We start from the raw sequence: 27,565 nt of genomic DNA, 5'->3' as shown, positions 1-27,565 counted from the left end.
GCCTTTTCATCCCCCAAAAACATAAAAACAATGAAAAATAACAAAATAAAAGACAGCATGTTAAATAAACATTAAACGGCAGTAACAAATATAAAACTGCAGTAGCAAAAATAAATCAGCAAGATAAATAAAATCAGCAGGAAGGTCCATTAGTAAACTCATTATTTTATTCCATTCTTTATTTTATTTTTTTATTTTTATTTTTTTATTTTAAAAATTACTAAGAACCTCCTTAGGAAGCAAAACTGAGCTCTGTTATGGAGGCAACATGGAAAATTAGTTGGTTTGCTTATTTTACAGTTCCTGAACTAATTCTTGAATCAGGATGCAATTATACTTTGGATTTTGTTTATCTCCAAATTTTACAGTGAAGATTTTCAACTCAAAAAATGTTTAAAATAAGGGAAACTGTGCACACCAGGCACACACAGGAGCACATGGGCAGCAAAAAGCAGCTTGGATCTTGGGTTTTCTGAAAGCGGATCGAAACCCCGCTGTCCCAACAGCCGCTTACAAAAAGGGGTGAAAACCCACGGGTGTACCACACAGAATCAAGCCATGCTGTGTGGTTTTTCTTGTTGGCTGTTCACCATGCATGAGCACTACTGCACAAACACACCACATGCGACCTCCATTTACCTCCCTCTTCTCGCCCAGATGCCATTCCATTGGATGCCCACCCACATGACTGGCCACACAATGCACATGCAATGTACCACTTGTATAGTGCATCAGTGTACCCAATGATACACTACCAAAGCACAATCGTGGAGGCCCCCCATACACGTCCCTTCACTCCCCTTCAGTCCACGCCTGGCATCGGGCTGTCTGGTTTGTGCATGTTATAATCACATCTATTGCATTATTAGTTATCATGTTTTTGCTTTGCTGTGGTTGTGTACTGATGCCAGGCTGGTTATATGCCAATGTGACGATGCACATTTTCCACCTTGAAACAGAGTATCCCAGCTTCTTTTTGCACCAGGTGTTAGCACCAGAAAGCAGCTTCCTTTCACTTTGCACCTGGTTTTAAACACGCTCTAAATAAATGGTTAGAAGCCATTTTACTTGGCCTGTGCCAATGATTCCACAATGACACATATTAGCGAAACTGCTGCCAACACTGTTTATGTTCAATCACATTGCATACAAAAATGTATAGCACACAAAATGCACATAAAAATGTATATGAATTTTCAGTCAATACTTGGAGCTGCCTGAAATGCAGTTACAGGATGCCATGGGAAGGGAGGATCACCCTCTGCCTGATTTTCACTGGATTCTATTCTATCCTGCCCTTCCTACCGATTACATATTTTTTAAAAGTTGCAAACTAATACAGAAACTGGATGGAATAACTTTGTGCTGCATCAGATTCAGAATTCCTCATTCTTAATGGCAATGAGGATTTTGTCCTCTGCCCCTCAAGGCAGAATAGTTTCACTAAGTATCTATTTTAATAACTTCTACAGAAACTCAGTTGGCTTTTTAATACACACACACACACACACACACACAATTATCTTCCCCAAGTGTATTTTTTGCATTGCTGCAGGTCAGGAATTTGTACATTTTATTTTGTTGTGTTTAGGGAAACAAGACACAGCTTTGTTTCTAATTTTCATTGTATTTTACGTATAGCATTTCAAAATGAATTCAATATGTTTGCAACTTCTTTATAAAATACTGGCATCTAACAAGTACATATCTATTGTGAAATTCGTAGAAGTAGTTGATGGAAAGTACAATTGCAAACAAACCAAGAAACACCAATGCCAGAAACCAGCCCTAGCCTCCCTCCATACCCATTTCAAATTTAATGTGCTCCCTAAAATGAAAGCAGCTGAAATGTTAATAACATTCCAATCTAATGGATACATGCCTTTGTATATTACATATCTACTCTTCTCCTGAGCTTTTCTGTCCTAAAAGACTAATATGCACACTTGTTTGGATATTTTTCCCACTGACCAAAGTAGAACTTACTTTCTAATAAATGAAAAAAGATCCACCTACACATTTTCTAAAAGCTGATACTGTAGCTATTTAAACTTATTATGTCTTGCTTTCAAAACCTTACGTACTTTTCTATAGAAATATTTTGCAGTAAGTTGTTGATGTTTTACAATATACTGTAACTCACTGAGAGTTATTTTTTCTGTTTTTGAACCTAGATATTAAGCAAGGAATTATTACATTTATTGCTATTTTGTTCAGTGACAGAGTCTTCAACAAATCTAAACGTGGGTTTAAGTGTAGATACTTGGTTCTTCTAAGTACCTCCATAAATTATCAAGGCAATATCTCCAATTATTTCAAAATTTCCCCCAAATCTGCAAAATTTAAAATGCCTTTTCTTGCTCTTTCTGCTCCTGAGTGAATACTGATACTTTTTAAAAAAAAAAAAAACAAGGAGGAGCATTAATTTCCTGATTTTGTCTGACAATTAAAAATACAAAAATGAGAAAGTCTGAGTAGGACTGTGTGTTATCAAAACTGGCTTTCTAGCATTGGACATTGATTCAAGTGAGAGGCACAATGAAACTTCAAGATACAGGTATCCTGAAAATGAGGTTAATCTGTGAAATGATTATAAATTAAGTATACACATCTTATTATGCTACTGAGACATCCTCAGCACTCACCTAAACACACTCGGCCTGTTCCATCCAGTGTCAGCCCATCAGGACACTCACAGTGAAAAGATCCTCTGCCATTAACGCATCGTCCATTGGGGCACACACCAGGGAAAACTTCACACTCATTTACATCTGATATAAAATATGAAAACTTTATGGTCTCTCTTTTTTAAGCAAGATAAGCACAGATGAAATTGTATATACAAATTGTAACAAAAATTACATTTTCATTTATATAGCCAAACTGATTCAACAAGGATAATGCTGCTTTGATAAATTAAATCAAAGCTCTGTGTCATTAAGTATAATGCTTATTTATCACATTATCCTCTATTAATAACTTTCTCTTCATTAAGGCTAGAATAGTGCTGTTTAAAAATATTTTAATTTAAATTTTAAAAAGCGAAGGTCGGAGATGGAAAGCAGAAAAGATTAAGAAGGCTTTGTACTGTCACAATACATGAAAGAATTTTTAACAGAAACTGTTAATCAATTTTGTAACACAATTTTGTTTTTTTCTTAATGTCAAACACATTATAGCATATACTGCTATAGATAAAAGATCAATTAAGATTTACTTTAACACTGGAAGATTTCTGTAACTGTTGAACAATTTAGTTACAGTTATGGGGGAAGTTAGAAATGGTATGGAACACAATCAAACATCTGATCTGTATCAAGGGCAGGAGGCCACCATCAGAACAGAATTTGTGAAAACAGAGTGGTTCCCAATACGCAAAAGGGTCAGGCAAGGCTGCATCCTATCATCCTACTTGTTTTAACTTATATGATGAAAACATCATAAGAAAAGCAGAATTAGAATCAGAAAAGGGAGGAGTTAAGATAGAAGGAACATTAACAACCTAAGATATTCAGACGACACCATAATATTAGCAGAAGACATTCAGGAATTATAACAGTTAATAAGGAAGGTCAAAGGTGAAAGTGCAAAGGCAGGTCTGATGCTTCAATAGAAAGAAAACAAAAATAATGACCACAGAAGAAATACACAAATTCACGCTAAGCAACAATTGTATTCCCAGTTACCAATTATGGATGTAAGAGCTGGAGAGTGTAGGAAGCAAACAGAAAAAAAATCAACTCATTTGAAATGTGGTGCTGGACAAGAGTACTTAGGATATTGTGGACAGCCAAGAAGACAAACAAATGGGTTCTTTAACAGATCAGACCAAAGCTCTCCTTGGAAGCTACGGTGCAGTAGACTGGCAAAAGTGCCGGCCTGCATACGTGCTAAGATTGCCTTGGGGCGCCGCTTATATACGCCCCGCAACCCTAGTACATAATCTGTATGTCAAAATGGCGGTGCCCAGTATACATGGGCGCCGCCATTTTGACGTGGTGGATGCTTAGCGTCACAATGGCACCACATAAAGAACCTGATCTTTAAGGGTTCTTTTTGCTCCGCGGGGAAGCCGCGCAGTCTGGAGGCTGCGGCTTCCCCATGGAACAAACTAGGGCAGCGGGAGACTGCCCGCTTTGGGTGTTCTGTATTCCGCCTAAGATGATCAAATTGAGACTTGGCCTCACTTACATTTAATGCTGTTTAATTTCAATGGTTATGCCTCTACGAATTCTACCCAAGGCACAAGTTGTTTTTGCAGAGCTATGTCCCAATATTCCAATCAGAGAATGGTAGGAGGTGACCTTCATTGATTTCCTGCTCACTTTGCAAAATCCAGTGACACTTCCATCCCTGTTCTGGAGGCTATTCTACACTGCTGCATCAGATATTTAGGGAGGTGCAGGGGTGATGACACAACTGCTCCCCAAACACCTGCCCTTTTGGCAGAAACGGCCTGTGGCATTCACCTGCAGCTCATCAGAAGTGATGGTGTGAGTGGGTGAGGCTCAGTGGGATGAAAAAGGAGAGGCTTTGTGTGTTTTGAATTTTAAATTGGAAATATTTTAATTTTTCATTTTTGAAAACCACATTTTATCAAATTTCATTTTAACCAGGTGAAAATATGTACATATAAAAAGATATAGGGTGTGCATATGATATTGTAATTTAAAGGTATAATTTTAATTGTCACAACTATTGCTATTACATTCACTGATATATGGGAATTACAACTTATGTGTTACATTAGTACAAAACATTACTAAGGATTCTGTGTTTTGTGGTATGAGAGGAGGTCCATGGGAGGGTAACACTATGACTTATCCCACCAGGTGATGCCAACCACAGTGATGCCACTTGAGGATATTCAGAGAGCAAGGGAAGGTAAGAATTGGTAACCATCATACTCCTCTTCTGCTAGAGGTGTCCCTCTACTCAACCAGATATCTTTTATGCAAGAGCCTCCATGGGAGGTTTATGGTAGATCCAACCCCAATTATGCTGGATCTAACTCACTGTATCAGAAAATTGTCTCCTGCCTTCAACAATGTTGGCACTCATACATACATCTCCATTATTCCAATGCTGTTATGTTCCTCAGCTTCTTACAGCTGCATCTTCTTTTAATTCTTTGCCCTCATTGTTCTTAGTCTGGCTTGCATTTACATTTAATCGCTTAAGGATTTACAAATGATTTTTTGATTATAGTACGTAGTTTTCAACTGCAATATTTTGTGCCTACATAGATATAGATGACTTAGTAAGAACAGTCAGCTAAAGACATTTCTAAAGGAATTTTTTCAAATCCTCTTTCATCTAGAATGTTTAGATATAAGAAAGACTTATTTGGAAGACAAATATGATTATTAAAGTCCCCTGTGCAAACGGCTGAGTTTTCTGTGATATAAATTCTAAGGAGGAGAAATCTGATTGCCTTTTCTAAGTACTGTATATACTCGACTATAAGTCGACCTCATGTATAAGTAGAAGTCAGGTTTTGGGGCCAAACTTATGGATTTTGAAATGACCCATGGATAAGTCGAAGATAAAATTTAGCAGTATGTAACAAAGGATGTACAGGATGAAGCAAAGGAAAATGATGCTAAAGAACTTTAAAATGTTTGATAGGCATAGCTGTTTGTGCTCACCCTAAAGGCTGGATGGATGAGATAATAGATTGGGTTGATGCTTCTTTTAGGTGCTCCAAGAAGGGATTAAGCTCTCACCTTTCACCAGGGGATGATCCTTTTTTTGATAACAGTTAAAGTACAGTGCCGTGGATAAGTTGACCCAAGATTTTTGGATCAATTTTTTGACTAAAATTTCTAGTTATACATGAGTACAGTGGAACCTCGCCTTACGCGGGGATCCGTTCCGCCCCCCCCCCCACCGCGTAAGGTGAATTCCGCCTATACTCATGCCCCGTTATAGTGAATGGGCCTCGTGCATGTGGTAGTGTGGCACGCACGCACGCGCGCAGCGGCCACACACACCATTCAAAGTATTACATCGCAGCTTCCGCATAAACCGAAAGCTGCATATGGCGCACCCGCATAAGGAGCGGGTGCACTGTATAAACAGTATGTATGATTCAGAGTATCAGGAGAAAAACTAGTTTACAACAACTGTGGAAGCAATTTAGACAATATAAAACATTTTCTTTTTTAAAAATGTACTAATAGCAAAAAATAATAATAAAGAAAAAAGATTAATCCTACCTTCACATGAAACACCTTTGACCCTTGCAAATCCTCTGGGACATGCTGAGTCTACAGAAAAATCACAAAACTGATATTATTTCAGAACATGCAAACCCAATGTTTACATAATAAGTTCCTGATAAGAAGAGATGTGAAAACATAGTGTATGTGAAATAGGAAGGGATTTGGATACAATAGCATGTACTGAAGCTCCCCAGTTTTCCCTCTCCAAACAACACAAACCCCTTACAGTCCTATATTCTGACTAATCTGATCACAATGCAATCACTTCATCAAAAAGAGAACATTTTAAAATATATGGTATACAGATAGCTCTCTCTAGCTCTGTCGCTCTCTCTTGTACATGTCTGTAGGCATACATCCAATGAAATTCTTTCTCTCTCTCTCATGTTCATGACATGCCAAAACCAGTCCCTTAACAGGTCCACAATACTGTGGTTTAAAAATCATACCTGGTTCACAGCGTTCACAAGGGCTACCCCAAGCAGCTCCCAAAGTAGCACAGCATTCGGATTTTAGCGTGCCTCCATTGATGTTCACTTCACAACGATTATCTTGGATATTCAGCCAACATGTTCCTTTCAGACTGTCTACAGTGAATTAAAATAAAATATGATCTGTCCTATCCTTCTATGAAATATATATCTTTATTATAAATGGAAAACACTATGGCCAGCTTGATCTTCTAGCACTTGCAGTAGTCTGATCTGCAGAAGTCTTATCTATTTGTTATCAAGTGGGTCTCCCACCCCCCATCCCCCACCCCTGTTTTCTTTTACTGTAAAGTATGGAGGCTACAAGCTGAAACAAAAGGGAAAAAGTATGTAGGAACCTCCAATTTTGTATGTAGGAAAAAACCTTATTTTTCTTTCCATTTTTTAATGTCCTGCCTGGTGAAGGGTATTTGTTCTCATGTTCTCTATACAGGACCAATGGTATTGCCTTTCCTTTCTTTCTGAAATATTGTTAATCTGATTTGTCTTCTTTTTGCAGAATATAGTGGTGTTCATTCTAATTGCTACCAGAGAGATGTAAGAGAAGAAGACTGTGGTAACTGCGTACCTATAAAAACTCATCGTTTGAGACTGCTCAGAAGGACACACAAAAACCCAAGAAAACTGCTGTAATGGGTTTGGGAATATTACTACACTGATAAGCTTATCGCACAGCCCCCAGGGATGGGATCAAGGCATGATGGGAGTGGGATGGCAACAGAATTGCATGCTGGAATGCCGGCGACGCTTCCGGAAGTTCCCATTCCATTCGTGATCTGTCCCAGAGGAGGCAATTTTCAGGAACGCTTATGAACAGTTCCTGAAAATTGCCACCTCTGGGACAGATCACGAATGGAATGGGAACTCCCGACAGCAGAGGTGGTATTCCAGCGTGCGATAAAATGAGTGATAACCCCCATTCTGTTCCCATCCCACTCCCTTCCGTCACGCCCCGATCTCGTCCCTCGGGGCTGTGTGGTAAGATCCTAATCTAAATTCAAATATACCCCCGTTTAGTAAAAGACGTCTCTAGAACAACACCAAGTGTGGGGTTTTAGAAGATGGGCCCTTAATCTGCTTCTACTACGATATATTTCTTAATTCTTAGTTTTTTGTGGGGTTTTCACACTATATGGCCATGTTCTGGAAGAGTTCATTCCTGACGTTTCACCAGCATCTGTGGCTGGCATCTTCAGAAAATGCTGGCATGGAAGTGAGTGTGAAATATATATTGTGTGATCCTTGGTTGAGAGGAAGTGATTTAACATGTTAATCTGTGTATTAGTCTGTTGTTGAATGACAAGGCCTCAGGGTGTCTCTTTAATTACTGATCTATTATCTGCTGGGAAACCCCTTGACACTGGGCAGTGTTCATTTGCACTTGCTGGGTCTTGATTTTGGTGTTTTTCAAGGCTGGTATCCAAACTTTTTTAATTTAAGGGTTTCTTCTTTCCTGTTGAAATTATCTAGGTGCTTATAGATTTCAATGGCTTCCCTGTGCATTCTGACCTGATAGTTGTTGGCATGGTCCAGACTTTCGGTGTTAGCATTTTATGCCCAGGATGGTTTATAACGTTTCTGGCTGACCCAGTCTACAGTGCCTCTTATGATGCTTTCTTCGTGTTTGAACACTGCATTTAGCGGTCCCTATGTAGATTTGTCCACAGTTGCACACTATGTGGTAAACTCTTGTGGCCATGAGAAGATATCTCCTGTACTTCACTGAGTGCATTTGCTGGATTTTCTTGGTTGGTTTGTTAGATCATTTGGAAGTTGTGTTTCCTCATCAGTTTCCCTATTCTCTCTGTGACTCCTTTGAAGTATGGTAAAAATACCTTCCCTTTAGGTGGTTGTTTGTCTTCAGTCCTATAAGATTTTCTGGGTCTGGCAGTCCTTCTGATGTCTGGGCTGGAGTAACCATTAGCTTCAATTCGTCTTCCAGGAAGTGGGGTTCACAGATCCTTTTTTCCTGGTCTAGCAGTGTTTTTATTGTGCTGCTTTTGCATCCTGGGTGATGGTTGGAGTTCTTGTGTAAGTATCTGCCCTGGTGGCACAGTGGTTAAATGCCTGTAATGCAGCCACTCACTCAAAACCATAAGGTTGCAAGTTCAATACCAGTGAATGGGCTCAAGCTCGACTCAGGCTTGCATCCTTTCGAGGTCGCTAAAATGAGTACCCAGATTGTTGGGGCAAATTAGCTTACAGTTGCAAACTGCTTAAGACACTGCTTAGGTGGTATGAAGCAGTATATAAATGAAGCTTGTCTGTTTGTTTGGTTTGTGTGTAGATTATCTGTATACTGTGTAGCCCAAATGTTGGTTCAGTTTGTTGGTTCAGTTTATCCTGATGTTTTACTCCTACATGTTACCTCTATTGCTGAAATAACAGTACACTCCGATGAGAAGGAAAACAGAAGATTTCTTTGGGATTTATTTGTTCTGACTCTTTTGGGTTTTCAGAAAGAAATGTCTGCACAAGCATTCAACATCTGCTTCCCTGTTTTTCTTGCAAATGGATCTTACATCCTTTGGAACAAAAAATATTGGTTTTTGGAACCAAAAATATTCAAGGATTCAGGTGAGAATTTTTATTTTTATTTTTGGTTTTAAAAAGTTGATAGTGAGAAACTGGGCACATGTGCGTGTGCGGGGGGTGTGTGTGCATGCCTGCATATGTACCAGTTGCTTTTTTGCATGCAGAAAGAAAACTGTTGGTGGTGGATGCCTCAAATTTGGAGGGACAGGCTTCCTTATGATCACACCACTGATAATTTTCTAGATGAGCTATACTGTAGAACTATTTCTGTAAGTGAATCCAAAATAAAAATTACACCAAGTTTTGTATGAGTATAGGCACAATGGAGAAAGTTCGCATATAGTCTAAGAAATGCATGTGAAGCAAACTGGAACTAATTTTTATGTTAAAGTCTAAATCTTGTTTCACTAGATTCAGAATTGAACCAATAAAATACTACATGAAATATTATCATCAAAAACATCTCCTAAAATCTCAATTACTCTTGTGAAATAAAAGAGGATCTGGTCAATTTTGTGACAAAGCCAAAAATTCTTGTAAGAAATAATACCTAGCTATGTTACTAGTTGGAGATTACTCTTCCCTATTCTTTTCTGTTTCACTAAGCCTTACAGTCAACTGAATTCCTGGTTTTATTTAAGAAGTAAAACAGACCAATAGACTCACCAATACAGATGAAGCCTGTAGAGTCTAGTTTGCTGCCAGATGAACACTCACAGATGAAAGAACCAAGATTGTTCCTGCAGGCACCGTTGACACAAGGGCTGCTCTCACATTCATTTATATCTATAATCCAGAAGGAAAAGACACTGTTAGACATGCCATATGTTTCTGGAAAATATTATGATGTATAAACCCTGCCATGCATAAGCCCTGCCATGAACCATGTTATGCCAGAATGTCTGGAAAATTTGTTCAGTTTGTTTTAAAAAAGAAAAGAAAAGAACTAAACTAAGTATCTATAATGCAGAGAATTTAGGGCAGGCAGTTTGTACAAGTACAAAAGGCTTTGCATAGTTTTGCAAGTGCTAATTAATTGGCTGCTTTACATAAGCTAGAAACTTCCAAGAACTTGGATTGAAAAGGAATTCCAGAATCAAATATAATTGTCTTGTGAAAAACCAAAATCCATTTTAATGGAAAGTAATACACTCCCTACCACAACATACTGTGTCCAAACAAAGGCGTTATTGTTTCTGACATTTATGACTCCATAAGGATTCATGAAAATTGAGAAAACACCATAAGAAATTAAACATTACAAAACTGTCTGTGACTTGACAGATCTGGAAACTGCTCAAAAAAATAATACCCCAACTATCATATAGTAAACAATATCCCATTGTAGCCTACATTCTCTTTTACTTTATTTCATCTGCCTCTCCATACTTTCTCCATTTTTCCAGGTGGTTTCTAAGCAGGTCCATAAAAAGCTGTAGTAGGGTACTACCTGACAATACCTTTAAAAAAAAAGATTAGCTTAAACATTTTAAAAATAGCAAATTACTTAATTTTCTGAAGAATAGTTTTGTGTATTTAACCGTATCTTTGCGGTTCATCCACATCTCTTTTGATATGAGCCTTAAATCGAGTCAGACATATTAATCCAAACAGAGAGTTCATGTTGTTGCTCAGACATGGACTAGATTTTAGTAGATAATTATGTTCTCTTAGGAGGACTAAGAACTAAGACCAGTTCCATAAACTCAAAATTAAAAGAAGAGCTAGTTAAGTACTGGATAAAGACATACCAGTATGTAATAATAAACACAGAGATTAGACCAAAACAAATAGCCCCTTATCCCGAATAATATGTTGTGCTTCCTTTGAATCTGACACGCAACTCTTCTTATTCCCATCACAAATCTTTATTGCTATGTTCCCTTTATATGGCTTCTGAATTCATACAAAAATATACCATATATACTTGTGTATAAGTAAAAAAAAATGTAAAAATCAACCCCAAACACATGGGTCGACTTTTACACAGGTCAATACAGTAAAATCTGAGGAAAAGGCTGCAAAAGGCAGAGGAGGAAGAGAGTAAACATTCGCCCCTCAAGGCTTTTCTGTCACTGAGTCTTCCTTCTGAGGAAGGAACAAACCATCACCCCTCAAGGCGCCTCCTCACCCACTGTCTGCAGTCAACCTACTTGTCTCTTCCTCCGCCTCCTCCTCCTCTCCACCTTCTGTGAGGAGATGGGAAGCCAGCTGCAGACTATCAAAGGTGGCTGGATGGGCAGCAAAGCAGAACCATACTGAGCCTCACATTTTTATCCTTGTCGTATTTATGCTAAATTCCATAATTTTCTCTCCAAAACCTGCCCCCAATTTATACATGAGGTTGACTTATAGACGAGTATATATGACAATCAATGTACAATGTATTTTATATTGGAATAATTTTTAGATGTAAGCTTTGATTGTTTGGCAACAGAAAAGTGGGGTAATAAGACGATCAATAAAACGCTAATACTGAATACCAACATTCCTATAAGTTTTATAAAATAGCAAAGTCATTAGGTACGCAACAATCATAATCAGGAGCGGAGCATTTTATCATAATTTTTTATACAGAGTCTGGTGGATAAGCCCACTGGAAGAGATCTGTCTTAAGTGCCTTCTTAAAGGCCTCTAAGGTGGTAATAAGATGGATCACTTCCGGTAGGCTATTCCAGAGTTAGTGAATGCCCTATGGGAAGTTGTCATTAACCTAGTATTATGATATTCCAATAGATGCTTCCCGGATGTTCTGAGATTGCGGGGCGGATTGTGTAGGGAGAAGCATTCCCGCAAGTAACTTGGGCCTGAGCCATGTAGGGCTTTAAAGGTAATAACCAACACCTTGTACTGGAAGCTAATCAGCACCCAGTGAAGAGATTTTAGCACAGGTGTTATATGGTCAGACCTAGGTGTACCGGTGACCAGTCTGGCTGCTGCATGTTGAACCAATTGAAGCTTCCGAACTTGGTACACGGGTAGCCCCAAGTAGAGCGCATTACAGAATTCTGAGAGATTACCAGTGTGTGTACCACTGCTTCAAGGTCCTTTCGGTCCAGGTAGGGACGCAGCTAGGGTATCAACAAAAAGTTTTATTATTATTATTATTTTATTAATGATTTTGCACATTTTAGATTTTTTTTCACATTTTAGGACTTTTCTGGGAGTTTTTGTTGCTGTTTTAGTTTCTTTGGAGAACAAAAACAATAATCCAGAATTCAGCATCAGATTTACAGATCTGTAACATGAAGCTATTCATTCATAGTGGATACTTATTCATGATCCCTATGTTTTATGGCACAACTGCTACGATGATAACTTTTCTGCTCCAGATTACCTTACAGGCCATCAGATGCACAGACAGAAGGGACCTATTCTGCTGGTGATTAGGGCATGGGTGGATGACATTACCACACTTCCCACCAGATAGTGAAGCTCTGACAATCAGAAAAAAGGACTCCTTGTTGCAAGCTCTCTGGCTGGCAGGAGGTGACTGGAATCATCATGTGGTCATTTCCTGATTGCCAGGAGAACAGACCCCGTCCCACCACATAGCTGATACACAGTAAAGTAGGTTGGGTGGATCAGAACACGAGGTGCTACTTACCTATACAACTAATATAGTTATGTAAATAATATAGTTATATAAATAAATAAATATAACTCTGGCTTATGTTTTTTGTGCAGACAACATATTTTGTGTATAGAAAATGCCACATTTTTTAACACAAAGGCTGGGAATGAGAAAGTACTTGACTTTTTGCTCTCAAGGTTGAACATCGTACAGCATTTGATTGTTTTTGCTGGGTCAAGATATCCTTCTCTGCAAGGACAGTAAAATTCTTAAATATTCATCACATCACTCACAGCCGTTCAGTGTTCTCAAGGATACTATAAGCCATAAATAGCTCAAATTACCTAAATCTCTTTCCACTACATCTTTTTATTCTTCTAATATTCAGCTGTCTGTGGCCCTGATGATACTGAATTCAACTGTCTGTGGTCCTCATTAGACGTTTTGGTCTAAGATTGTTTTGTATGTCTGCATATCTTGTTGTTCACTAAAACCACAACAGGTTTTCTTATTTCTGAATTGTCCTGTTTTGTCTCCAGTTCTGCTAGGGACACTGAAGAATTTAACCTAGTCTGTATTTTTAAGCAAAGCCATTTAATTCACACCGCTAGCATGAAAAAGCAGATTGGAACCATTATTCTTTAGTTTACACCCTTCTTCAAATTTTGGGACACAATTCTTGCCTCACAAAACAAAGACAAAAATGCTAATGTTTTATACTTCTGTTGAAAAATGACTGACCTTGGTGTATAAATGTGTAATGGATTCATTACACCGGACTTGAAGTCTCTGCACTGGCTGCCTATTAGTTTCTGGGCAAAGTACAAGGTGTTGGTGATTACCTTTAAAGCCCTACATGGCTTGGGCCCAGAGTACTTGAGGGAACGTCTTCTTCCCTATTGTCCATCCCGCACTCTAAGTTCCTCTGGAAGAAATCTACTACAGCCTAAACAATCTAGGCTAACATCAGTTTCCCAGAGGGCCTTTTCTACTACTGCTCCAAAACTATGGAACGACCTGCCAGAGGAGATCAGTCATATTTCCACTCTGACAGCTTTTAAGAAAGCACTCAAGACGGATCTCTTCCGGCAGGCCTTTCCAACTTAGTTACCCTCCCCAGATATAGAGATATTTGCCCCCTCATCTGTCTACTCTTCTGTCTTTAATGTTTTTAATGTTTTAATGTTTTTATACTATTACTGTTTAATTCTGTTTTAGTACTGGGAATGGGGGGGGGGGGGGGTTAGGTCTAGGGTTTGATTTTTTAACTTTATTGTAACTTGATGTATTTTATTGTTGTAACCCACCCGGATTCTTCGTGATTGGGCGGGCTAGAAATAAATCTTTATTATTATTATTATTATTTGCATCTCCCACTAACTTTATGTGTCTATTTATCATTAAAGAAGGCTATATAATTATGTCTATCTGAATGTGGGCAAAGTCTGTTATCTCATCCTCTCCTCAGTTCCCACTTTTTAATAGTTTACATTTAAAAGCTCCTGTGACTATAAAGAATGCTTATTGCTGGGACTGGGAAAATACCAGAAAGATCTGCTGTTCAAATGGAGCTTTGAAACACAGCCTCACACAGCTATTCCCATACTTATGTATTAACTAAGCTAAGGGATGCGGTGGCTTAGTTGTTAAGACACCAATTCTGATGACTGGAAGATTGGAAGTTTGACAGTTTGAGGCCCATGTGCTGCATGAGTGGGTGGGATCCTGTTACTAGTCCCAGCTTCTGCCAGCCTAGCAGTTTGAAAGGATGCAAATGCAAGTAGATAAATAGGTACCACTTCGGTGGGAAGGTAACAGCGTTTGGTACAGCCATGCTGGCCACATGACCACCAGAACAGTCCTCAAACAACACTGGGTCTTTGGCTTAGTAACAGAGATGAGCACCGCCCCCTACAGTCAGTTATGACTAGACATTCATGTCAAGGGACTACCTTTGCCTTTAGGATCTCAATTTTTGCAGGAACACCTCTCCACTTATATGCAGGCCCAAGGATAAAGGTCACTGTGTCCCACCAGTGAAGTCAATACACTGTGCTGGGACATAAGAGAGAACCTTCTCAGCCATGGCACTCTCCTGAAATGCCCTTTCCTTGGAGGCCCAAATGGTACCAATGCTCAACTCATTTATAATAATAATAATAATAATAATAATAATAATAATAATAGTTTATTTATATTTTCCCGCCTCTTCCAGGTGGAGAGTTGAAACTTGGCAGTTCATCAAAGCCTTTGGGTCTCATTAATGTAACCCAAATACTGTTGTATAGTATGCCCGTGCCATACGCGGGTGCGCCATACGCGGCTTTCAACTTACACTGAAGCTGCATGACAGAAGCAGCAATGGTGCGTGTGCCCATGGTGCATACTCCACATTGTGTGAACGAGCCCCAATGGGCTCAAGCATATGCAGTATTTTCCTTACACCGGGGGGGGGGGGGGGTCTGGACTGGATCTCCATGTAAGGGAAGGACTGTCTGTACTTAGTTTAGAAAAGTTTACACTTTTAAATCTGTTTTTAATTTATTATGGTGTTTAATATGTTTTATACATTTTTAGCTTATTTAAATTATTTAATTGTTTTAAACTACTTCTTTTAATGCTATTTAATGAACTTTTTGATATAAGGCAGGGTATAAATATTTTGATGATGAACATGATGGTGGTGGTGGTGGTGGTTCAGTCCAATACACTCTTACTTGAGAATAAGCATCACTGAACTGAGAGGAAGTGACTTCTCAATAGGCATGCCAAAGATTTTTGATTATACTTTGACAATTGGATTATAGTGGTGTCATAAAGAGGAGGTCTTTTACCAGGTAGTGGGGAAGAGAAGCAGGATTTTGGTGAACACTTCTGGCATCCATTTGATGAAGGGGAGGATCTGCCGCTTTATGATTATTATTGATTATTTCAGCAGCTACACATACCCTTATCTTTTCAGAAAAAAGAGTCAAGCTTTTCCAAAATTGAAAACATACTTTAATCAAATCTCTAATAAATTTGATTATAAACCCAAGAGCCTGCACATTGACAATGGCAGTGAATCTGTTAATGCTGAATTTGATGTATTTTTGAAAAAAACATGGCATTGAGCATCAGACCACACAACTTTATTCTCCAGAACAAAATAGTGTGGCAGAGAGAATGAACAGAACTCTCAAGGAGATGACAGTTACCATGCTTTTGGAGGCTAATACCTGTATGCCTAAATGCTATTGGTCTGAAGCCATTGTAACTGCTACATACCTGTGTAACCAACTGCCAACTAAATCCAAAGATATAACCTCATTTCAGTTATGGTGCTGAGTGTAGTTCAGCAAAGACAGCATGTGGTAAAGTAAAACCTATATTAACTTTTGCTACCACCCTGGCATCAGAGGAAGAGAAGAGGCAGGCATAGCTTCAACATGCCTAGACCCAGAGTCAGATGAAAGCCTTCTCTCCATTCCAACTGCCATCCTCCTGGCCTTGGAGGGAAAGAAGAACTAGCAGTATCTGCTGGACCTGATCCCCTTCCCCACTGCCACTGCCTCTCCTTTTGTGTCATGTCTTTTTAGATTGTAAAGCTGAGGTCTAAATACTCTAAATAAATAAACTTTTGAAAGGGAACTGAAAAATGGGCACATCAACATTAAAGAGGTTTTGCTATATAAACTCTTATTTCTGCACTAAAAAAGCGCTCTGTTTTGATCTTCTCTTTCAAAACCAAAGTTGAAGCTGTCTGTAGTGATTACTCTTCAATGATTAATGTTTTGTTGTTTGTGTTCAGGATTCATGTTCAACTGTGTGAACATGTTTATAGCCAGAACTGTGCTTTGAAGCTAAATATCAAGATAAACAGACAGAGTTAGCATCTCCATGTTATTTCAGCCTTTAGCCTGCAAAAAACTCTCCATGATACTACAACATAAAAAACACAGCCATTTGAACTCTGCAATAAACATAGGGCTACATTCAGTGCCACAAGACTGGGCTCCAACTGAGATAACAGTCCTTCCTTTTTCTCCCCATCTCCCAATCTCCCTGTACACCCACAAATCTGCTCCATCTGGTTCTGCACAAGGTTCTTAGGGGGGGGGGGGGCATTAAGTTGTCAGTGGACAAATAGCACTGTATCTTTTTTATACAATCCAAACAACAACATGCTGACTTTAAAGGGTTTTTGTCATATTCAGTAAAATTAAAAGTGGATTTGTGAAATTAAAAGTGGATTCTTTATGGCAGAAACATATTACATGCAAAGTGAGCAAAAAGGTATTGTAAGACATTTAAAAATTAGCACTTTCTCCTAAACTGAGAGCTAATTGGAATCTTGTGGTTTCTCATTATTCCCAAGTAGTTCCCACAAAAATACAAAATGTTTCTTGGGCATCCGGGCATTTTATCCTCACCTATAAAGAAACTTGGGAATAATGAGAAACCACTGTTATCTTTATGTTATGAAACCACTGTTATCTTTATTTTTCAATATTATCAAATCAACCCAGAAACAGGCTAGTAAAATAAATAGAACCATATCTTTCTTTTTCACTATGGAATCCTTACCTTCGCACGTGTCTGTTTCACTGCTAAATACATATCCTTTTGGACACGTGCAGCTGTAACTTCCAGGTGTATTCCGACAAAGGCCATTATCACATAGTAATCTGTTGACTAAACATTCATCTATATCTGGAAAACACAAGTTAATCCTACTGATTAGTATGTCATAATGATGCTTCCTTACATATGCACGAACATAGGGAGACAGGGTGTTCCATGTTAGCTTTTCAAAAGAACCTTGTTGAGTTCTTTAAGCAGGCTGGGATGAATTATCACAGCTCTTACAAAATTGAAATTTAAAATGTAAATTCAGTGCAAGCAATGTAATTATTCTAATCCACAACTCTATGCTTTTAAATTTGCTAATAAATAAAGTAACAAAAAGGAAGGATAAGATGATAGGTTGAGCACATAGACTACATTATCTTTTGATTTAACTACTATCTCAAGATAAGATACTTTATTGATTAAAATTAAATTTATTTCAAACATGCAGGATTATTTAACATTTTGGAAGTATTTCATTATCATTCACATTATTATCAGTACCATTGTCCTGTGCATTACTCAAATGTCCACATTTCAAAATATTTCCTACTACCAATATTTGTAATTGTTTTTGTATTGCATTCGGTTCATAAGACTGAAAATGGCCCAAAACACATGGACAAAAGGAAGTGGCTTTGGGCTGCGTTTAGGTGATGCATGCCCCGAACGTGGTCCAAAGCCTCCGCATAGTCATGCTCCTCTCCAAAGACTGGAGGAAAAAGGGGCGGTTTTAATCTGCTCCTGTGGTGCACAGTTTGAGACCACTGGCAGGAGCCCACTTTGAGAGCAGGCTGTGCGGTTGCCATGGTCTTAGCCTGACTGCAGCCGGAGTAGACTCAGGCCACTCCTTTTGCTCATCTGCTTTGCCCCTACATTGCTGGAATAATCCTAGCTACTTTCATTAACATTTTTGACAGATGCCAGCTTTTCTGCTCCTTTAGGCAGGGATGCAGAGTACCTCCCTAAAAACAGGAAGTCTGATTCTATGTACAGTAGGGCTGGTGATTCATTAGACTCTTGTGCCTCAGAAAAAAAAGATAATTTGATTGGCTCACACCCACAGCCTTCTGATCTACTTCCCATACTGCTCTGGATAGTCCTCCAGATGGAGGGGGGGGTAGAGAATAGGGGAATAACCCCTCCCACCAACAAAGCATCTCACCACCACCCTAGTTTCCATGGGTGTTATTCCATGAGTAAGATCCCAAGGTCCAATATGGGTTCATCCCCCAATAAAAGGTTCTTTGATCCAAAGAAGACTTCTATCAAGGGAACAGGAGGAGGGGATATATCCACCAATTCTTCTCTCCACCAATACCTCTGGCTACTTCCCAAGTAGATTTCAGGTAGGAATTATCATGAGACCCCAAGAAAAAATTCAGAAGCTCTCTATAAGTTATTAGGTTGCAAGACAATTTGTCCCTTCCTCAGTAGTTTTACTAGGTTGGGAGGAAGAGGAAGACCAATGGCTGGCCTTATTTCCAGTGTTGAGCAACCAATCTAGTTCCACACCCTGATGCCCACACGATGATGACAGAGAATGAGTCACTACTCATGGACAGAACCTGTGGCATGGTTCTGCTATCCTTCATCCTTGAAATATATGAAAAGACTACACTAATATAGGATACAGTTAATAATGGGAAAAGAGAATAAGTTACAAACTAATTACAATGCAGTCTGCCAGGCTACATAACAAAATCAAATAGTCCCCACAAAACCCCACAAAAAACTAGAAAAATCAAATAGTCTTTCTGAACAATTAAAGACAAAGGCAATTATTACAGATAACTTCAGAGCTACATTAGATAACATACCAATACAATTTCTTCCTGAAACATCTGATTCATATCCACTGTTACAATTACAACGATAGCTGCCACGCAGATTTTCACAAACCCCGTTGGAGCAAATATCAGGATCTAAAGCACACTCATTAATATCTGAAATAATAAATAATTAAGAATTTTAATGCTTGTACATAATAATTTAAATGACACAAAATACTAACTTTGTAAAAATTAAAATTAAAAGTAAATTAAATCGATTTAAATTAGAGATGTTAAAATATTCACAAATTATCTTATCCTTAATGAGAAATAATATTTTGACCCATGAAGGCATCAGTAGATTTCTTTTTTAAAAAATGCAGTTCTCACAATCCTGCTCAATAGGAAGAAAACTTTCAAAGTTTTTTGTTCCTACACATAAGGATTAAAAAAGGATGTATATGCCTAGTTTAAAACAAATTAGGATTTCAGCCTAAACAACAGCAGGGACATTTTAATTAGTAATCTGTTGTTGCCAAAGTTTCTCACATAGATGAATGTGTGTGTGTGTGAATATATTTAAAACAATTTATGATAACAATAATTCCATCACAAATCCATACATAAAACAATACATACAAATGGCATAAAACTGTCACTGAATTGTACATTGTTGTTTTTCATAGAAGAATGTAAGGGGACAAGGTCCAACGTGCTATATGATGGTCCAAAACTTTTTATTTCTTAAAAAGCCCTTAAGAAATAAAAAACTTTTAAAGAAATACATGTTTTTGAACCATCAGATACCATGTAAGATCTTTTCTCCTTTCATTCTTCCATTGTTGTTTATCAAAAGATTATATACACCCAGAGAATGCATTCTAAGCATCTATTACAGTGAGAGAGTTCGAACTTTCATTTCAGTGGGAATGTATCATTTCTGCTCCTCTAAATCTGATTCACTTTTAAAATTATGGTATCATATTTATTATTATTATTATTATTATTATTATTATTATTATTATTAAGCTTTATTTATATAGCGCTATAAATTTACACAGCGCTGTACATACAATCTTTTTAATATGATGGTTCCCTGCCCCCAGGCTTACAATCTAAAAAGACAGGACACAAAAGAAGAAGGGAATGGTGATGGGGAAAGGGATCAGGTCCAGCAGTTCTTCTCTCCCTCTGAGGCCTGGACCAAGACAAATGGACTCTATAAAAACTACAACACAGGGTAGGTTGAAAGGGGAAAAAGACTGTAGTAACAAAATCCCAGTACATGGCCCAAGAGTGGTTAACTTATTTCCATTTACTTTCTTCTTTTATAGCTATAACCATAAAAAGTTATGAAATATTACCTCTTCCATCAACAGTAATTCCTACTCCACTGCTGCACAGACCATGGAACTCAGCTACACATGTAAAAATAAAAGTGTTGAAAAATAAAAGAAATAGAGAAGTTGTTAACATAAATATTTAAATACCATATTAAAGTTCATATAGTTATTTTGAAAGCTCTGCTTATTTAATGACCATCTAATTGTTTTTTGTGGAGTTTTTGGGCTATGTGGCCGTGTTCTAGAAGAGTTTCTTTTAGTTTCTTTGAGAACATGGCCACATAGTCCGAAAACCCCACAAAAAACTATGGATGCTGGCCATGAAAGCCTTCGACTTTACAAAACAAAAATATTTTCAGACTAAAGCCTTGATGACTGTTGTGTTCATGTTATCTAGCCCCTGACCATTTGTCACACACAGCAATGGTTATGGATGGTGAACTGCCATCTGCCTCCCAGAAGCACGGAGAAAAAACAGGAAGTGTCCTTTTCTACACATCATGATGCAGATGGGGTGAAGGCACAGTAAGCGGATGTTACCCAAAATAAGGTGGAGGAGGAACTGGGAGGTTGCCACTAACTGTGTCAGCTTCTGTTCTCAATGTTGGGAGAATTTGCTTAGCTCAAAGAAGCTTGTGAAAGGGTGAGTAACTTGAGAATCATTTCTGTGTATATGAGTATGAATGAAGAGGACTCAGGTCAGGAAGTTTGGGTGAATGATAAAATATTTATTTTGAAATATGCAACAGTGGAGTAATTCAAAGAGACACACCATTCAGAATTAACCAAAATAAAGGCATGAAAATTGAATAGTGGTGATTAAGAGTCTGGATGGGATGATATTTACTTATTTTGGAGAGGAGACCATGGAAAGTAGGATACGATTCACATGTGGTCTGAGGGTGACACAGCAAGTGCTACGCATGCATGGAGCACAGACTGGGGCCTAACTCTGTGTGAGAGCTGGGTGCCAGTTGTGTGCAAGGAGGCTAAGTTTTGGATTGATATATATCTGCAACCCTCGCCTCAAGAGGTACGAGTGCTATTTTACACTATAACAAAGACCTAATGGTCTTCTCATGGAATTGACAATGGGATTCTGGAATGACTGATGGCTTTAACTCTGGAGTAACAAAAAGACTCGATTTAGGACAATTGGATAGGGAAGTTGGCTGGCAACATGGCATGGGGTCAGTATGAACTGTTGGTTTACTAGTTTGGTGCAATGAGAGCTCCTTTGTCTCTTGATGAAAGAGGATATGGGGAGAGCCTGGGGGAGCTTTTGTCTTGGCATTGCCTGGGTCCTTCACGTTTTCAGGTCTCCTTCGCATGGGAAAGTCACTTGGTGTCCCAAAGATCACTGTGACCTCTTAAGACCATGAATGGCCCCAGATTTGAAACTATGGAGATCCCAAATATAATATGGAGGATGTCATGTATGCTAAGGATTTCTCTCAGTCCTGCCACCACTGCAGACTCGGCTGGTGAGGAAACGACAAAGAGCCTTCTCAGTGGTTGCTCCCACCCTCTAAAATGCCCTTCCATGGGAGGCTAGGCTGGCCCCCTCCCTGCTGGCTTTATTTAGGCAAGCTTTTTTTTAAAAAAATGACAGGGTGGCTTATTTGGGTTGTGTATTACGTTTTAACTTTTGTATGTTTTTATGTTAACATATTGTTTTATATAGATGATCTGAACTGTTTTAAAAAAAATATTGTAATGTTTTAAAATCTTTTTATCTTGTAAGCTGCCTTGGGTCCCTTCCAGGGAGAAAGATGGCACAGAAATGAAATGAAATGAATGAATATCCACCTCTAAGGAGGTTAATATAGGGTTCAGATGGTTTCCTTTGAGGTCCAGACAGAAATTTTGCTTTTTATTTGTCCTACATAGAGGGGAAAGTATTTTGCCTACCTTGCACTGGCTCTACATGGTACCTATGGCACAATTTGCATTCAGTGGTATATTGACTAAATTGGTTTAATTAACTGGATTTATTAAACTGATTGGTGAGTGGTTGGGTTCTTTGTGAATCTAATTGGTTCAACTGGCATTTAACTGGCTGTAATAGGCAGGCCTTGTGGCAGCCTAGTGAAGGAAAGTGAGTCCATAGGGCAGTTGTTGGTAAGTAAACGAAGACAGATTGTGGTGAAAGGGGACTTGCCCTTTTGGTCCTGGGACTTGAGGGCTGAGAAGGGATCTATGTTTAGGGATGGACTTCTGTTTTAATCCTTTATGGCTCAGGGCTTAGCATGTTCTGGGAGTAGGCTAGATGGGAGGAACAAGATAGACTTGTTTTCTTGGTTCTGGTTGCTTGCCACTGACATGCTGAAGAGGAAGTAGATTGGAGTGGGCAATTGTGGGAGTCTTGGAGACCACATTAGTCTTCAAGATGCTTGCCTGCTGTTCTCCTACACTCTCCACTGATCAGGAAATAGCTGGGATCAGAGGGCTGAAGCTTAGAAGAGGTAGGTATTTGAAGGAGCAGTTGGACAGGAAACTATAGTAGCTACATCTCATAGCTGTATCTCCCAGTGCAAGATCATGGGCAACATATAATGTTTGATTTGGTAACTTGTAAGTAGTATACCACACCATTCTATCTCATCTACTATACCATTTTATCTCATCTGTAGCCCCTTTTACATAATATTGTCTTGTGCTGCCCTTAAACATGTATGGTATCGTATCTTTCCTGTCACACCAAAGTTTAACTTTACAATTCAAGTTCGGAATTTTCATCTAAAACATATTCCCTGCTTATAAGCAGTGCATAAAACTCTAAAAAAGGAAGAGTAGCCAGGAGACAAGGTGATATGTTATAACTGGCTTAAAGCCACATAATGCTCCTATAGGAAAACATGCAATAAAAAACACATTGAGGAACAAGGATACATGCTTTGATCTGAAAGTGATCCGAAGCAGCATCATGATATGACACTGACTGGAATCCAGCTGGGAAATAAATCTTTGAGATATGTAATTGATTGAAAAATAGGGAGAAGGGATTGAGGAAGGGACACATTCTCATAATTTTACTAACAATGTAAACCTGACTCCTACATTTTTCATAACTAAGGGGCTAAACAGACCGCCCCTTTGTAGTAGTGTCCTGCCACCCCTTTCCTGACCTGTTCAGGGTCATAGCAAATACATGCCATGGACCCGATCTGGCAGTTTGAAGGCATTAAAAAGAATGGCAAAATACTGTTCCTTTTAGCACCGGCAAAAAGGTGCCCTTGCCACCGTTGCGGTGGCTTTTCAGTGCTCCTTTGGTGCAGTGTATTTAAATGCTATGGCAAAGAAGTGCTGTGACATCCCCCATCATGCGGCCGGGCACACAGCAGGACGCTGGCATCAGGGCAGCATTGGGGCATACAGATGCTATGCACCCAGTTTGCCCCGAGGCTGGCGTTAAACATCGGTCTGTTCAGCCCCTAAATCTATTTTAAAAAGAAAGAAAGAAATGTTTGAATCCCTGTATTTACCTAGCCTATGCTAGATGTGAAATAAAAAGAACACAATTTTACCTGAATTCTTGGCAGGACATGGATGGCAAGGTTCTCCAAAGCCATAGTCTAGATTGGCACAGCAACATTCAGATTTTGTCACTGCTCCAGGAAAAGGACGGACACATATTCCTTTCTTGATCCCACCATAGCATGTGCTTCGCATATGGGTGTCTAAGGCAGAACAACAGATGAGTAGTCTTACATTGGAAAACTGTATAAATAAATAATTTCACATGAAGAGGTTGTCTCAGACCATTATATCTGTAATATATGGATGTATTTTGAATACAAGATCACTAAGTCTCAATACTAAACAAATGTTGACATCCAGGCTAGGTTTATTTGAATGAAATTGAATATTATTGTTACATGTTATAAGCTGGTTTTTGGAATGCCATGCTAAATTTTATCAGTGTATTTCCTGCATATTAAATGAAGTACTTCAAATACATATCAATGAATAAATGAATGCATAATATAAGCTCTTTAATATAAATTTCTTTTGCTGTATTGTATTAAATATTTGACTCACTTATTAGTACTACTAAGCCCATTTAATATAACGTGCCAATTCTCAAAATATAAATACTTTTCAGCTGCCTATGGTTTCCGAATAACATCACTTAGACCATGCAGGGATCATGCAGCTTAGCCAACAAGAAAGCTTTTGATGCCAAAGAATTTACAGTAGATTTGTTAACAATAGACTTACTCTTTGAAATTTTGCTCAGAGGGACAAGAATGAGTAAGATTTTCATTATGCACTACTTCAGATATATTTCTGTTACTCTATGTCTGGAGCAATTATATCATCCTACTGGAAAATTAAATCTCCTAAATGATTTCTGATTCAGCCTCTCATGAAGAAATTGCCTAAAAACTAATTGAAAGGCTGAACATTTAAGTCCTAGCACTGAATATTCAGATGAGGAATAAACATTCTGCACTACAAGTGTTATCATTGGCACTGCCAAATTTAATAGGTTTCTTTTGCCATTGTGAAACTTGAATTTTTAGTTAAGTAGATGCCCCTTTGTCCCATCAAGTCTATAAGCATATTATGCAAAAAGTATCACACACAACATAGGAGCTAGTTCAAACTGTACTATTTAGTATGCCAACTTGAGGTTCTGATACTATATAGATTAAAGTTCAACATTAGTAAATATCAGAACCACAAAACCTAAGTAACACATTCTTATTTTTATTTTTTCTATCTTATGACATTATGCATTTTAGCATATTTTTATTACATGTAGGAGCCTAGAACCATTAGTCTCAGTAGACCGGTTGAATCAGTTGCAAATGCATCAAAACCTAGGTAAATTCCATTAAGTTGTTCTGTGTTAGGAGATTATCACATCTGCAAAAAAGTTGGGAGCATAGCAGTATACTCCTATCAATATTGTGCGATAATGCGATTATCACATGACATTGTGCAAAGTCACTGTTATCCTGTGAATAAAGAGGAATTCTAGCAGAGGAACTATGAAAGTACTGTGTACAGCATTTGCATGATGATGTAACAAAACCAATTACAATGATCAATTCACATTGTCAACATGGGTTGCATCCAATGTTATCTGTCCCTAAATAGCATGATTCCCGCTCCACCCTTCAGTCTGCCCTCAAATCTACTTTAGAGAGTTGGGATTCATAGAAGCTGATCTGGGGGGGGGGGTGTCAAAGAGGTGAGACAAGGACAGCAAATTCTGTCCAAACATAAAAGTCATCTCACAGAATCAAAGATTATATGCAACCCTATAACCGCATGTAGAAAAAAACATGAGCAAAGTGGGATACAAAAATTCATGCCAAAATGAGTTTATCAAAATATTCTTTATTACAACTACAGTGAGCCCTTGATATCCTGCTGAGGATTTGTTCCAACTCCCACCCCTCATAGATACCAAAATCTGTGGATGCTCAAGTCCCATTATATATAAAATGGCATAGTAAAAGGGTGTCCCTTATATAAAATGGCAAAATCAAGATTAACTTTTACATTTTTTTTCTTTTTTGATAATATTTTCAAGCAATGGATGGTTGAATCCATGGATATAAAGGGCCAACTGTACATTACAATTTCATATAAATAAAATATATTGTTAAATTTTATTACATATTGATTTATTTATTTTCTATACCTTACAAAACACATGTTCGCTGAATAGTTAGAAGTTTAAAAACTTAAAATGAAAAGATGAACATCTCTTACCTACACAAACACGGCCATCAACTCCTACCGCTAAGCCTGGTGGACATTCACAACGAAATGATCCCTCTGTATTAATACAGTGGCCATTCATGCAAATTCCTGGAGTCTGGCATTCATCAATATCTATCAAGATATAATGTCAATTTTACTCTGTACTATATTTTGATATATTTTCTATTATATTATAAAACTTATTCTCTTGAGATGTTAGCATAGCACAGTAATACAATTTCCGCAGATCGAGGCGTAAATTAAACCACCACCACCACCACCACCACCCAATGCAATACTTTTTCTCTTGCAATGATGTAGTGTAGTGCCTAAAAAATTAGAGTGGGAATAAAATATCCGGCTGAGATACACACACACACTCACTCTCTCTCACACACACCAACACTTGTTATATCATCATGGAACTACTTTGTGGCTGATTCAGCCACAGCTTGCCTTGCAGAGATAATACTAGCCAATTAAAGAATGCTGTGATAGGAATTACAGAGGTAGTATTTAGGTGCTTTGAATACTGTTCACTGAGCCTAAAGTTCAGCTTGGCGAGTAAGCGAACATGAAATGAAAAATGAGAAGTCCTACTCCATGACAATGTTCGTCCAACTCAGATTTCCATCTCAGCAGCCACATAAGTGAAACCTCAGTTTCTTTGTGAAAAATACATCACTCTCCAGAAAGGCACTCCCACCCAAAAAAAGAGGTTTCTGCACAAAAAGGACCTGTTTGGGACATCTAAACAAAGATAACCATGTTTCTGGAAAAAATTGCTGTAATGCTAGATCATTTATTCAGTTAAAGGAGACATAACTAAATAACATCTCCTGATATGACACCTCCCCAGTCCACCAAAAGAGTCAACTGCTGGACTGGGCAAAGAAAACCCATTCAGCTTGAATCAGGGTGCATGAAAGACAACATTTCCAACCCTCTTCCCATCAGTGAGCAAGGCTGTGACAAGGAATTGCAACAAGGGTCCTACATCTGATGGTCACAGTGTTGCTTGTTGATGGGAGGGGGGTTGGAAATCTTGTCCTCCATGCACCCTGAATGCCAGCTGCATGGACTTCCTTTACCCAATCCAGTGACTGGCTCTTAAAATGAACTGCAGATTAAGATTAACTGTAAAATTACCTAGTTTTACTAAATAAATGTCAGTTATGGATCTGCAACTCTAGGTTATAAATCCATAACTGCAATACTGAATATCAACCAGTGTATTTCATGTGAATTTTTTTTGTGTGTGCGAAATCAACATTTTTCATGAAAAAAATCACTGTTTTCA

At 38.3% G+C, this 27,565-nt stretch overlaps 1 protein-coding gene across 1 annotated transcript in view; it reads right to left on the bottom strand.

The window, feature by feature from the left end:
- Positions 1 to 27,565, bottom strand: part of FBN2 (fibrillin 2) — a 217,041-nt gene that overhangs the window by 86,109 nt on the left and 103,367 nt on the right. Inside the window, exons 15-23 of the mRNA XM_089491328.1 lie at positions 26,275 to 26,397; positions 24,075 to 24,227; positions 20,569 to 20,622; positions 19,253 to 19,378; positions 17,391 to 17,516; positions 9,917 to 10,036; positions 6,674 to 6,811; positions 6,219 to 6,269; positions 2,646 to 2,771 (exon numbers count right to left, since the gene is read on the bottom strand). Coding sequence (XP_089347454.1) covers positions 2,646 to 2,771; positions 6,219 to 6,269; positions 6,674 to 6,811; positions 9,917 to 10,036; positions 17,391 to 17,516; positions 19,253 to 19,378; positions 20,569 to 20,622; positions 24,075 to 24,227; positions 26,275 to 26,397 — 1,017 coding nt within the window. The remainder of the gene's footprint in view (positions 1 to 2,645; positions 2,772 to 6,218; positions 6,270 to 6,673; positions 6,812 to 9,916; positions 10,037 to 17,390; positions 17,517 to 19,252; positions 19,379 to 20,568; positions 20,623 to 24,074; positions 24,228 to 26,274; positions 26,398 to 27,565) is intronic.

Source organism: Sceloporus occidentalis, unplaced genomic scaffold, assembly GCF_023333645.1.
Source record: "Sceloporus occidentalis isolate IW3139 unplaced genomic scaffold, rSceOcc1.0.p SCAF_1, whole genome shotgun sequence".
Taxonomy (NCBI): Eukaryota; Metazoa; Chordata; class Lepidosauria; order Squamata; family Phrynosomatidae; genus Sceloporus; species Sceloporus occidentalis.
This window is presented reverse-complemented; position numbering and strand designations above follow the sequence as displayed.